Below are 15,559 nucleotides of genomic sequence, written 5' to 3' on the forward strand. Positions count from 1 at the left end.
AGAACAGGCTTTGGAGAAGATGAAGGGATATATGTTTATGTAATTTAGAGGCTGCTGTGTATGTGTGTTTATATGTGATGGCTGCTGTATGTTTTTGAGTGTATGAGAGTGTGTGAGTGTAAGAGAAAATATTTTCCAACCCCTAAACCCTTAAGTCTTGGGGGTATATATATCCCCAAGGTAGGGTTTAGGGGTAGTTACCTCTAAATCTGGGCCGTTGGATCTTGGGACCGGAGGACGCCTGGCTTGGGCGGATTGCTTACACGCGTCCAGGGGAGGACCACCTCCAGAGTGTCCTAACGGCCTCTGACACGCGTCGTGCTTGTCTGGAGTGTCGGTTGTTGATAGTTGTCATAGTCACGTGCTCACGTACCCCTCCTTGGCGGGTTGTAGGATGTGCATGTGTTTGCTGGGACCCCGCTCACGGCGGTCTGAGTCCAGATCCGGATCCGGGTGGGCATTAGGTCTGGGCTCCCTGTTGGATCCGGATCCGGGTCATGGGATGGGCCCGGGCCTGGTCTCTCCATTTGACTGTTCTGGGGGAGGGGGTCTCGGTCCATCGATCGAGCCTGGTATTCTTTAGATCCAAGTTGAATCCTAGCCGGGTCTCTTATACCCTATCAAAAACTATATACTTACTTTCAAAAATACAGTTTGCAACCCCTAACTTTAGACATCAAATACAATATGCATCCCTTTAATCATTTTGTTAAAAATATCTATATTGTGGATGGTAAAATTGAAATTCAGCAAAATATTTAAATAATAATTTATATATTTTTAAATTAAACTAAAATTTAGAATTTCAAATTATAAAAACAATATTAATGTCAACTATTATATTACACAGTATAATTTTTAAAATTTTAAAATATAGATATATTTAGAAACTTTATGATTATATATATAAACATATATTTTGCTTAATAAATATATTTTAAGTATTTAGCATTATGATTAATTTAGAGTATTACTAATAGAAAATAGCTATAATTTTTTTCATGTAAAAAATGTATTAAAATAAATATTTTTAATTAAGAAATTTTAATTATTAATATTAACATCTCAATTTCAATTTTATAACCGCAAGGAATGCATGTTGTAGTTGATATTGAAAGTTAAGAGTTGCAAACTGTATTTTGCAAAGTATACCATCTTAAATGAAAGTTGGGGGTTGCAAAGTGCAATTAACTCTATATGCAAACACGTGGTATCATAATGTCAACCAAGCCTTTAATAACATCAACAAAGTATAATTTATGTGCCAAGTCAAAACAGCATATCTTCATGGGTTGATCTGCACGGTACTGGTAGCCCAATTTGTGTTAAGTTTGCATATTTCTGTGGCTTCACATCTCTGAATGTATGTACATCAATCTACTGACATGTTATCATCCTCTTCGTTTCTATCATCCATTATTTCGTCTGGCTCTGTAGCTGAAGCCTTCGACTTCAATATATGATTGCACATCCTAATTTACAAAAGGGAAATTACATCATTATAACTACTAAAAGCGTAATCAGCCAGATTTTTGCAACAGAAAATTTTGACATTGTATTCCTAATGCATAATGCAACATTTTTGTAAAAGCTGGTAATATAAGATACATACGCATCAAGTGTATTGGCTTTCTTCTCTATTTCACTTGACCACAAAACTGGATCAGCATTTTTGGGCATAGACTCCTGCTGCTGGTTCTTTACCGACAGCCACTCTGCTGCCTTGTTACATTCAACCACAACCTACAAAACATAACTCACATCAATTTTAATTCAGCCACAACACCAACATCATTTCCATGTTGTAGATCTTAAATACTTCTTTCAGTGAAGTGCTATTTTAAACTTTGTTTCATTTTATAAAGCCCATACTTTCTTATATAAAATTAATCAAAAATCATACACTTAGGAGGTTCTGCAAAGATAATTCTGGATTGATACTCGGTAAGTCTTAATTCAAACTCAGACAGATAAATAAAGTTCTTGCTTAAATTTGCATTTGTAGCAGGACAGTCCATTTTTGACTGAATAGTGAAACATATGACTAAATACAAATTATGTGAAGCCACACGCACAAAAAAAGTTCGGTTTTATCCTATAAAAATTCAATATATGCCACGGAAATGTCATCCACAAAGGTTTCATTGCAAAATTATCTATCGGGCTCCAATCGCATTTGCAGATTTTTCGCTTGTCCTTTATCTTTATAAGCATTTGGAAGATGTCTTGCAAAATATCTCCAGCACGATTAAACCTCAATCCTATGAATTACACATGCAACACTCAAGACCTGAGTTACCTGGACTCGGGTGAGGGCTTCGGATATGGGTGCGGATCCAGCTGTAGATCTATGTGTCATATTCTTAGTTTTAAAAAAAAATAGGTAACAAGGATATGGATCTGAAATTGGACATGGGTTCGGGGATTCAGCATATAACCTTAAAACATATCATTTTATATGTGAAATATATATCAAAAATCAAAATAATACTATGGTAGATATGCACTTAACTTTTAAAAAAAAAAGTTGTGAGCACTTCCAGTTTCCATATGAAGGATCCGACACAGATCTCGTACCCACACACATGTCATGTCCAATCGACAACGGGTATGTGGGTAAAAACAAAGAGTACGAGAAACGGAACTGAAGACTTTTTATTCTGAAAGTTATTGTCAATAAATGTTATCAACTAGAACCATACCGCATCTTTCTGATCGGAGGGAAGTGACCCTACAGTCTTCAGGTAGCCTTCAATGCAATTTAACAACCTTCTCGCTGCTCGATGTCGGGCCTCTTCATCTCTATATCGGCATTCAATCGGATCCACTAGCTGGTAAAAGAAAGATAATTGGCTGGTAACACTTGCAAATGAGGGGGAATATATATATCCAAAAAACTGAAGACAGACCTGTTTCAGATGTGCTAGTTTCTCTGAATAGACAACTTCAGATTCATCATCTCCGTCTTCATACAGCCAATCCTCTGTTTGTTGCAAATTTTGAGAGATCCCCTCCCTCTCAGATTCAGTGGCAAAGCTCCGGTATGTGTTAAAAAGCTATTTATAAACATCAATTACAGTCACATTCAGTAGATCCTTGCATAAAAGAAGAGAGTATGAAACACAAATTTACACATATACACATTAAGCAAGTCTTTTGGTCAATTATCCAGGTCAAGATTAGGGGGACACTAAAAACATAACTTTCAAACTCCTCGGCTTTGAAAAGAAAAATAAGATTTCAAGGTCATTAGATCTTCAACTATAAGTTGACAACCACATGTTGATTAAGATCAGACTGGAATGAACTTTTCCTTGCAAGCCCGTAAGATGTGTCCTAATATATCACCAACTCCAAATTCATAGGGACGGGTAAAGCCTTTAAAAAGATACAGAAATTATCGCACACGATGAAGAGAATTCTTCCTTGTGCACAGGAACAAATTCTAAGCAAGCCAATTACATTAATAACTTCAGGTAATAACAGATTTTCAGATGTTTAAAAAAACATCTAAAAAAATGATGGCCAAGCAGGGTACTCCAGAAATATCAGAATCCAAAAACTGATTCTTGAAATGAAAGTCAAAGACAAAGTGTTGTCTAGAGTATACCTTAGTACGCGTCTCATAGACGTAAGACTCAAGCAAATTTTTCTTTTCCTGAGTTTGCTCCATCTTTATGTCTTGCTGGGTCAGCTGGAGTTCCTTCTGTTGAGCATCTGAGAGTTCAGCCCTCGTCATTCCACCATAGACACTCTCACTAACTGGTATATTTAGCCTCCGACTTTTTCCCTCTCTCATATCATCAGCCTGAACAAATATATTGTATTATTTTATATTTTATTAAATTTCAACATTGAGAAAGTTATCATGGTTTAAACTTAAGTGTACCTCATCAATATAATATGCATATGCCACTAATTATGCAAAAAGTATTATCAACAAAAAGCCCAGCGTTAAATAACAAAGTAATATTATATATATAACAAATTGAACTAACAAAGCAATTCAGGTCCAAAAACATTTTCATGGAGAACTCTTAGTGACAATTCGTCAGATACAGCTAAGCAATACTTATCAGAACAGTCCAACATGCCACTACTCTTAGATTTTTATGAATAAATGATAACTGATAAAAAGTAAACTAAAAAGTACTCTAAAACAAAACTTAATTTTATTATCAGATGCCATACATTAAAATACTATGTAAGCCTTCTTTATATAGGCTACATATTTAACAAAAACACCTAACAAATAGCTAACCTTATCCCACTAACATCTCCCACTAACATCTAATCTATAATTTCAAATAATACATTATCTAATAATTATTCAAACACTATTTCTAAAAACTTCATCAAAATTAATCCAAAAAACAATTCAAATAATTTTGAATTATTATTTACAACACTCCCTTTTAATTCAAAATTTTTCTTCCCTGTGATGTACTTGTCATCACCACCACCATTGTTGATTACTTCTCTTCACAATTTTTTCAAGTAGCACTTTTTTCCTATTGACCAGTGATGTACTTCTCATCACCATTGGAGCCCTTCTCTCCACTTTTCTTCAAGCACTTGTCTCCTATTGACCAGTGATGTACTTCCCATCACCATTGGAGCTCTTCTCTCCACTTTTTTCAAGGAGCACTTGTCTCCTATTGACCAGTGATGTATTTCCCATCACCATTGGAGCCCTTCTCTCCACACATAATCACCAATAACTCAAAACAAATATGTATTTTTTTTTACGCCTTGAGACACATTCTTCATGAATCTCTAGCAGCACTACCATCTATTGTCTTCCATTTCTTCATTTAGTCGCAGCAATTTTTGACGCCCAATTACTCAATTGAACATAGCTCGGATACCATGTTAGATTTTTATGAATAAATGATAATTAATAAAAAGTAAACTAAAAAGTACTCTAAAACAAAACTTAATTTTATTATCAAATGCCATACATTAAAATACTATGTAAGCCTTCTTTATATAGGCTACACATTTAACAAAAACACCTAACAAATAGCTAACCTTATCCCACTAACATCTCCCACTAACATCTAATCTAGAATTTCAAATAATACATTATCTAATAATTACCCAAACACTATTTCTAAAAACCTCATCAAAATTAATCCAAAAAACAATTCAAATAATTTTGAATTATTATTTCCAACAACTACATAGTCAAGAAGATGGCCTCTGTAGGCCATCGCTTCATTAATGAAGTTTTACAGACCCAGGGTTGCCATATAGGATAAGCACTAGTCACGCAGACATAAATTTTAGGTCTCATTTACTCTGAACTCTGAAGTGTGTTTCCTGTCCTGCTAGTTTTTGGAAAAGACTTTTCGTGTCATTCCCATTTAATTTCATGGAGTTGGTAACAATAATATGTCCATTGGCAAACCTAAACCTGACGAAATGACATGAAAAAAAATGAACTTTAAGCAAAAAAAACATACAGTGCGCTTTGTTGAGAGGTTGGAGTCATTGTTAGAATCACTTGCACCGTTTGCCACATCAGATGCCACATGATTGTCACCTTCTCTGTGTTCTGAAGTCGAATGAGCCTTACTCCTTGCACTAGAATTATCCCAGCAACTTTCTATAAGCTGAAGGAGCCATGAAATTTCATTCAAAATTTGTTATCAACAAAGATAAGGAGCCCCATAGACAGAACATAACCTACACTTACAGAAGCTGACTCTATCTTAACAATGCCATGGAGGTCTAGCTGAACTTTGACTTTAACCTTAACTTTTTCTGTATCAGAAACTTGGAATGGACCAATCTACAAAATCATATAACAGAACCTCAGTTTCAGATACAATAAATAAAAAAATATAAAAAAGAATACAGAGTATAACATATATAATTCCTATACGCGGAAGGTGGATTACATTTTTTTGGTATTTCTTTGTTCTTCCCCTGGTTGTACATTAAAAATCTCCCACTGTTAAAAAAATGTGTAAATCTAGGTGACAAATCCTATAGAAATGATGAATACCAGGGATGCAACTATATTTAACAAAGGTAAACATAGAATGCACACTATATTGTGATCATGAAACAAATTATAATACTTCAACTCAATTACAAACCAGACCCTAGTGGATGTACATTACCTAAGTCAAGGCAATAATCTTTAGTTACACACACTCCAAAGGAAAAACGTTCACGCAGGCTAACAAGGCTCGTTGAGGAAGACTACATGTGTAAAACCATTATCCCTTCTAGTTATAACCCAACAAGCAACCAGCAAAGTGGCATATTTAGGATTAGTAAAACTCAATCAATGTTAATGTTGTGACTCCAGGGAATGAAAGCGCAAGCTCTCGGATAAACAAACATCGCTTTATCAACTTTAATTTTACTACCAACATTTACAATCCATAACCAGCTTCCTTTTTTAATGTTGTTATGTGTTTCTATATGTTAACATCAAGAATGCCATGACCCAATTTTCTTATATACTATCTTAATTTCCATTCATCTTCTATGTGGAAATCTATTAAAACTAAACGTTTGACTCAATACATCATTTTTATAACTTGGTTCATCATGTTTTGTCAACCCTATTTTAAAATTTTACTCATAATAAAATTCTCGTTTTTTAGACATACTATATTTCTCCTATAATCTGTATAAATATATATATATATATATTATATATATATATAATATTATGCCATATTTTTATTTATCTAACAACCTTTAATATGCTTTCAATTTTTTAGTTATCAACTCATTCCAATTTGCCTATTTATTTTGTTGTGAGGTCCAAAATTGATAAATAATGTAATACATCTAGAAATACAAAAATCGGAATATATTTAGTTTATATCAATTATCATAAATACAGTATTTAAAATGTCAATTCTACATTATTAGCATTAACTTCAGATTTAGAGAAATAATCAAATATTCAATAACTTGAATTATTGTTAGACCAAATCATAATATAATACCAAGGAAAAAAAAACATCTAAAGGTCAGAATAGATATGGTTTCTATTAGCGCGGCTTATAATGTTATTCAATAATCATTTTTTAACATTCTAATCGTACGAATGTGAAGATCATGTCAAAGTATTAGTGTAGAATGATTTTTTTATGTAAATCTATGTTATAGCTTATTGATTTTATAACGATATTATTTTCTATTATAATGTTAATAGTAGAGATTAATTGTATATTTTTTAATTAAAAATTGGTTGATGCAATTATGCAAATCACTAAATTATTTACATATTTCTTTATTTTTATGTGATATTCACACCGAACAGTTAGATTTTCCACTTCATTCTCGAACATTGCATAAATGTCCACCAACTACGACGACCACCAAGTTTCTCAATGATATTCCTAAAACAAAATATACATAAAGTCGCATGTATAATGGACAAAGAGACTACTGGAACAAGTACTAATGGTTAGCTACTTGTAAAGGACATATTTAATATAATCTTTATAGTACACTAGGTTAATAAAATAAGTTCTTCCATATATATAACAGATGTAAAATATATAGCATATAATGAATTCACTTGTACATACTACATAGGACTATGGTTAATAAAACAATACCATATTAATATGAACTTCTTTTTATGTTTTAAATATAACCATCTTCCTACCCATTATCTGGATATGCATTTCGATTGAGGTACTTAAAAAATTAATTTGAGTATCCTATTTCAGCTTTCAGTCATTATATGCTTCCCTATTATTACAAACATTGTCCTGCTTTATTTCAGATGTCAAGTACTCCCAGATTTTCCCCCAACCGCTATTAAAGTGTAAATTACAATTAGATAATGTTGAGATCACAATTTGGAATTAAAACCAGCTTAACTCACCATGCTAAGTGACTAAAGTTTGATTATTGCAAAAAAAACTCACTTCCATATTTTAGAAAAACTCAAGCATTCAAACCATAAGATAATTTTTTTTAAGTTTGAGAAATGATAAAAGAGGAATTAACGGGACACATACAGTAAAATTGCTGATTTTGGGTGATAAACCAGAAGGCAATTCATTTTGATTGGCGTAAAAGGCCTCCATATGGAATGTATTACTTCTATGCAGTCGAAGGATCTTAACACTTGGAAATAGATGGCCTTTTGGGAACAGAATCCCATTTGACAAAGTGTTGATTGGACCTTCATCTGACGAAATTCCTATAGAGAATGGAAATGAGTCTTGGACCTGTTTGTCACGAGACAAATATAATCTGTAAACTTCAAAAATACAAGAGAACTGTCAATTTGTTCATAATTTCTCAGTTAAGTTAAAAAAAAAACGTTTGACCCTGTTATCAAATCTAGCTCCATAAATCTTTAGGTGAAGGAACGAGTTCCATCACAGTAATTACAATCTACATCAAAAGACTTGAGATTCAGAATTTAGTAACTTTGTCATGTCAAGCAACAATCCGTAGTTTGATTCCGGGACTATTAGTGACAGTTGCATGTCAATATTACAGCTATATAAGATAGACATGCATCAAATGTATAAAAAAATCATGTGCACTGCAATGATTTCAGTTTTTATAGACATGACGCTAGTTGAGGAAAAGATACTAGTACACCAATTCATTAACCACCTTTTTCTGACGAAAAATGTTCCACAAATATTGTCTCTAATATAAAGTTCAGAAAAACCAAATAAAAAAGACAATTATTAAGCTGAACCTAATCAACCCAAAATGAATAGATTGTATAAAAATGTTTAAAGTTTTAAACTACAATCCCAAGCAATTAAAAAGCAAATTTTGTGATCAGTTATGATTATTAAGAATGAATTTATTTCAGAACTATAATTGCAAAACATACAAAGCCCAAGTTCTATCATGCTGTGTTCCAAGAGATTGTAAGGCTATGTTGAAGTTGAATCTTTATCTATGTTTTTTTAATCATTACAAATTATAAGTTGACTTACTTTAATTTGACAAAGGTGTGCTACAAACTAAGACAGTGTGTATCAGAGACACTAGACACACCACTCCATCCAAAATAGTACAATGCTTATATATTGGATGGCAATAGGCCCAGACGAGCACAGTTGAACGAGGCTGATAGCCAATCAAATGAAAGCTATCCTATATCTGAGTTGATTACTTAATTAGTCAGTATCAATTAAAAAAAAGGAAAACTGAAGACTGGGTTAAGGTCATTAGGTGTATCCTTTAAAGGGTAGATTGCAGTTTTACTGTTTCTGGTAAAATTGATCCAAAATTAGACATGAAGGGTAGGGCCCTAAAAACTTCAGGCATTGGTAAAACTGGCACATGCCAAAATTAATTAATCAGAGCTTAAAATAGTTGCTTATACAAAATATATAGCATGCACATGCAACAGGAATAATTTTTTTATAATAAAGAACTGTAGCAAGTAAAACGAACCTCATACTCTTTAACACGGTATATTGGACTAAGCATTGCACACTGAAGGGCACAGCCACGAGCCACACACTCACTTGCATTAAGAGTCCGCCTAGGTTCTGTTTTAAATATAGAAGCTAAGATCTTCTTAACAGCTGGTATCCTAGATCCAGAACCGATGAGCTCCACAGAATGAATCTTATCCACAGACAGACAAGAGTCAAGCAAAGCCTTGTGACAAGGATAGCTAATCCTTTTGAACAAGTCTGAAGAGAGCTTCTCAAAATCCTCTCTCTTTATGAACCCCTTGACGTCTTTTTCATCCATCAGGCATTCAATATTAAGCGGAGCTTCTGGATTTGCACTCAATACTTTTTTTAGTTTCTCACATGCCACCCTCAGCCTTACAGCAGCCCTAGTATTTGAGTAAACATCTATATTATAGTGCTCTTTAAACTCTGTAGCAAAATGCTTGAACAAAACCTCATCAAAATTTCGCCCTCCCAGATCTTTATCAAAAGAATGAGACAATATCTTCATATGTCCAGGTCTAAAAGCTGCAACAGTAACCTGAGTATCGCAATGACCAATATCAACAAAAACAACATTGCTAGGGCCTTTGCTGGGGAAATCAGTCCTGTATATACCATAACCCAGAGCAATAGCAGTACAGTCATGCATCAACCTTAACGGATTCAATCCGGCAATCCCTGCTGCATCCAAATATGCACGCCTTTGCAAATCTGTGAAATACGAAGGTATCCCAATAACACAATCCGATATAGGCATCTCAAGACTTTTCTCCGACATTTGCTTTAAATGCGCAAACAGCATTGCCAGTATCTGAACAGGGGTAAAACTATGTTTCTCATTCAAGTACTGTACATGAATCAGAATTCCACCATCGGGACCCTCACTAGTCCCAAAAGGCAACAACCTAAGATCCTCCTCTAACTCCCTAAATTTCACACCAATCATTCTCTTAACCTGAGAAATAGTCGATTTAGGGTTCATTGTCGCAGAAGCAGCTCCCGCCAAACCTAAGAACCTTTGCTTCTCACCAAAAGACACCACAGCCGGTGTTTCCCTATTAGATTCCTCATTCAACAAAACATCAATGCCACGTTGCTTAGCAACGCCGATAACACAATTCTCATTCCCGATATCTAATCCAATAACACTCATTTCTGTTTAATCCTTGTATACCGAGATCACAAGTATAAACCAAGTGTTTCTTGGTAAACAATCTAGCACCTAAAACTTAGTCATCAGAATAAATATTTAGCTCAAGGAACTCAATAAATGATAAAAAAAAATCATAACTGTAGCAAAATTGAAAAAGGCTAATCGAATTGCTTAGAATTAAACCGATAAAATAACACTAAACAAAAAACAAGATACATATATGGATAGATTGCGACTGTGTGTGTCGGAGTAAAAACAGGAATTACGCAATTCACATTCTCGATATAAAACCCTACCACACTCATCTCTATTATATAACCTACATATTACAATTCAAATGTTGCTTGATAAACAACTAAGTAGCAATCAAAATAAGCACGCTCAACTCACACAATTTAGTTAAAAAACCAATTAATAGCATAATCATTAAACTAAAATGTAAAAAGCTAATTGAATTGCTTAAACCAAAGCAGATTAGATCATACTAAACAAAACAAAAGATATAATACACACATATATACATACAATGTTAGTTGCGGCTGAGAATGAATTGAAAGTTGAAACGTACCTGAGAAGATGACTTTAATAAACCCTAGAAAATGGGAGGTGCCAAAAGCCGAGAACTCAAAAAATTGAAACGTCTCCAATGAATGCCACTTTCAAATATCTTTCTCGATCACTAATTATGTTTTTTTTATTTTAATTAAAAACATATTAATGATTATCTTTCTCGAACACTAATTATGTTTTTTTATTTTAATTAAAAACATATTAATGAAACTTTATCAAGAGTAGAGACCACTGTATATTTAACTTTGGGTGGTGTAAAATATAGTAAAAAAATGTTTCATACTTAATTAGAAATTACAATAATATCTTTCACTTATTTTTTATGGAGAGTTGATAACATGTTAACATAATAAATAGCAAGGGAGGAACCGGGGGGACCGGGCTCCCTTCGGTCCCCGCCAACTGCGGAATTACCCCCAAATTTTAGTATAAAATTTTAAAATTTACTATCAAAAATTTTTTTGGTCCCCCTAGATTTAAAAAAAAATTGAAATTGAGAATTGATTATACAAAATTTTATTGATTTTGTTAATTATTTCATTCAAAATAATATTGATTAGATGGAAATCATGGAATTTGTTCATTAATCTTAATAATTAATAAATAAACATATAAGATAAAGATTGTACAATTTGAAACAAAAAAAAAGATGCTTAAAATTAAAGTCTAAAAACAGAACATATTTGTTCAGTTGTTCTGCTCCGGTCTCAAAACCCCCAATACACACTATACATACAATGCGATTACTAGTTCACACTTTCTTTCAAAATATGGTCTTTATTATCAATGCGGTTACTAGTTCTTCTAAGCGGCATGATGAGTTGCAAGCTAATCAAATTGCTGAAATTGAACATTTAAAGGAAATAGAATAGATTTAAACAGGTAAAGGTCTCAATCAAATTGGAACATTACAACGTGCCGGAGATACTAGATGGAGTTCACATTTCACTGCTATATGTAGTTTGATAAGAATGTATGGTGCTACTCGCTCGGTTTTAATTGACGTTGCTGCTCAAGGGACAACTTTTTATCAACGATGTGATGCTTTAAGTGTTATTAAAATGTTAATGTCTTATGAAATTGTGTTTATTTTACATGTGGTTAAGGAGATAATGGCTATTACTGATCTACTTTGTCGAGCATTACATGGGTTAGATGTTCCGGTTCATCCAGATTTGAAGAATATGTCTACTCTTGGTGATTTATGTCATGGATTGGTAACCACGGGAAAAGCTGACATGTATCCATTAGTTGATAGACTATTAAGGCTTGTCTTGACTCTTCCAGCATCTACTGCAACATCTGAACGAGCTTTTTCTGCTATGAAAATTGTGAAAACAAGTCTTCGCAATCGAATGGAAGATGAATTTCTTAGGGATTATTTGATAGTGTATATTGAAAAGGAGATTGCGGAGACCATTTCTGCCGAGGAGATCATTGATTCTTTTTATTTGATCAAAGAAAGGCGTGCACATCTCAAATAAATCGGTATGTTTTCTACTTTTATTTATTTTGGCCCCCATATTAGATTTCTGGTTCCGCCCCTGATAAATAGATAACACATTAAACATTTACACATGCATGTATGCAGTAAATAAATGACTTATCAACTCAACTTCATTTTATATAAATACAAGTGAATGAGTAAATAAATGACTTATCAACTCATCTTTCATTTTATATAAAGTGAGTGAGTGACTCCTAATTTTTTTCATCAGCTTAAGAATAAAACTTTTTAAATTTTCTTATTATACTTTCATTAGTATATATAATCTAGTGAGTGAATAACAAATGTACGGGGTAACTTGAGTTAAAAAATTTCATATCCTTAAATATAAGGTAATTGAATCCTTTTTCTCATAATTTTTTTCTAACTTTTTTTGCCATATATGACCATATGTGAACAATATGTATTTAATTTTTTTTTTCTATTTGCATGTTATTTACCCACGTTTTTACATCTTTAAGTATCTTTCACGTGTGCATGGGGCTCTAGGTCATTTATATTAGGCATACATGTATTCGAATAATATAATTATTCTTGTAAAATAAATTTTTTAGTGATGGCAGTAATACATCTAGGTTAAAATAAAAAAAATTACATGTTGATATATAATGTATATACTCATAAATTTTCAAAAATAATTTTTTAATGAATTATATTTTATTCTATATATTTTTGAAAGAATTTTATTCCCCTAATTAATACATTGTTATGAATTAAATATGAAGATTATTTTGAAGAAAAGTTATTACTTTGAATTAAGTATAAATATATTTTTATCTTTATTTTGTTAACAGGTGTTAGTACTGGTAAGGTTACTTGCAGTGATATAAAGTTTAAAATATAAATTTTTGTTTTATCTTTTCTTTTCTAAAAGTTGTTTATAAAATTTTTTATTTTTTTCAAAGTTATTTTATGTTATTTTTTTTTTTGTAATGGTAATTTGTTTACTTTAGGTTGACACTAGTTAAAAGATTTGCATTTTATAAAATGAGCAGTTTTGAATTATGTATGAATATTTTTTTAAAAATAGTTTGTAATTTATCTTTTTTTGCTAATAGGTGTTAGTACTGCTAGGCTTAGTTGTAGTGGTATGAATTTTAAAACATAAACTTTTTATTATATTCTCATTTCTAAAAACTCTTAATAAAAAATTTCATCTTTTTTCAAAATTATTTTGTGTTAACTTTTTTTTGTAATGTTAATTTGTTTATTTTAGGTTGACACTAGTTAAAAAATTTATAATGCACTTTATAAAATGAGCAAATCATGTTTCACCTTTAAATATGTATTTTAATATTTTTATATAATAATATTTTATTTAAGGGCGTTTAGATTACTGGATGAAAAATGGTCGACGCGGTAAACATTTGTGAATTTTTTTGTGAATATTGGATGTCTATTCGGTGATTGCAACTATTTATAATATGACATTAGTTGTTGGTACTTTGACATATTTGACCTCCGAAGGCATTACAAGTCCAAATAAACTCATTGACTTTAAAATATATATATAATAATTTTATTCCGATATGTATTTATTATTATCTACAATTGTTATACTTTAATTATTATTCCGATATGTACTTATTATTATCTATAGTTGTCATACTTTAATTATTAACTCATTACACTATATTAATTATTTACGTTACAAATAATATTTTTCAGGTTACCCTGGTGGATAATTGTTGTGTTCCAGAGATTTATGAATTTTGATTTAAGTTCGTGAAGCTTTTGTACATGGGAGACATCTTTGAAAGTTAGAATCGAGAATTGGAAGTTGATATGCGGTTAAATAATATTTTGTAATTTTAAACAATTATATATATTTAATTTTTTATTAATGATTTGAAGGTGATTGTTTGAAATTCTAGTATATTAAATAAATTATTAAATTTTCTAAAATTTTTAATTTAGAAGAATTAAAATTAAAAAGTTAAAAATAATAACAAGTTATGTTAAATATGTTATCACATTATATGTACACTTAAATAGCATGATTAGTAAAGAATTAAGATTAAAAAGTTAAAAATAATAACAAATTATATTAAATAAGTTATTACATAAAAAAATTATTTGTTTAAGAACAATTAATAATATAGTGGCATTAAATAACCTAGATGTTTACACTAACTTACACATATTGATTAAATCAAACTCCATTAATAAGTTATGATATTATTTAATATTGGAAGGGGTTAATGTGTAATTGCTAATTACATCACAAATTTTTACTGTATTTAGCATGTTAACTTTTATGTGGGAGCATGAGGTTAATTATTCAATTACGATCTTTGTGATATCTTTCACTTTTAGCTAAATTCGTTGACTCTATCAATTTGAGGTAATGACATGTTGAAATGTAGTAAGTTAAAATATTTTGTAACTCCGACAATTTTGGCTATAAATATTGTTTATAGTTTTTACCATCAGATCAATTTTTTTTTGGTCAATGACGAAATTAAGTCAAAAAATTCCAACAAGTTTAAGTTGAGTATTGAGTATTGACTATCCATATCCGTACATAAACAACACATTACAATTTTATTTCCGAACAATGGAGTTTTACAAATTATGAAATTGGGCAGTCAATAATATTAAAATGATAAATATATAGAAAAATATTATTTTCAGGGCCTTTTTTATTTTCATTGAAAAACATGTGAAATTACCAAATTACCCATGCCTTAATATTTTTCAAGAGCTTTTTGTTATGAAATAAGAAAGTTGTTATGCAAATAACATTTTCTAACATATATATAGAAGTGCTTAAATACAAAATAATATTTGAATACAAACTACAAACCAATAATAATCATTTGTTTAATTATCTTCTCTCTCCTCCATGTGCTTTTTGTATTCATGTATATATTCCCCCTTCGTTTTTAATTTGACTTTTCCCGTTAGTCGATT

At 31.4% G+C, this 15,559-nt stretch overlaps 1 protein-coding gene across 3 annotated transcripts; it reads right to left on the reverse strand.

The window, feature by feature from the left end:
• Nucleotides 1-1,015: 1,015 nt before the first annotated feature.
• LOC141666705 (heat shock 70 kDa protein 16-like) lies at nt 1,016-11,290 on the reverse strand. 3 transcript variants are annotated; one of them, XM_074472858.1, is made up of 10 exons: nt 11,138-11,290; nt 9,406-10,644; nt 7,998-8,210; nt 5,693-5,794; nt 5,466-5,615; nt 3,611-3,808; nt 2,910-3,056; nt 2,703-2,831; nt 1,613-1,743; nt 1,016-1,472 (listed from the first exon to the last, which is right to left on the reverse strand). In XM_074472858.1, exons 2-10 carry the CDS (start codon nt 10,567-10,569, stop codon nt 1,373-1,375), a joined length of 2,334 nt encoding a protein of 777 aa, XP_074328959.1. In that variant the 5' UTR covers nt 10,570-10,644; nt 11,138-11,290; the 3' UTR covers nt 1,016-1,372. The 3 variants fall into 3 exon arrangements, with proteins under 3 accessions (XP_074328959.1, XP_074328960.1, XP_074328958.1); XM_074472859.1 differs by having other exon boundaries at nt 5,699-5,794; nt 9,406-10,638; nt 11,138-11,264; XM_074472857.1 differs by having other exon boundaries at nt 9,406-10,638; nt 11,138-11,264.
• Nucleotides 11,291-15,559: the final 4,269 nt, after the last annotated feature.

The sequence above is a fragment of the Apium graveolens genome, chromosome 6, assembly GCF_009905375.1.
Source record: "Apium graveolens cultivar Ventura chromosome 6, ASM990537v1, whole genome shotgun sequence".
Taxonomy (NCBI): Eukaryota; Viridiplantae; Streptophyta; class Magnoliopsida; order Apiales; family Apiaceae; genus Apium; species Apium graveolens.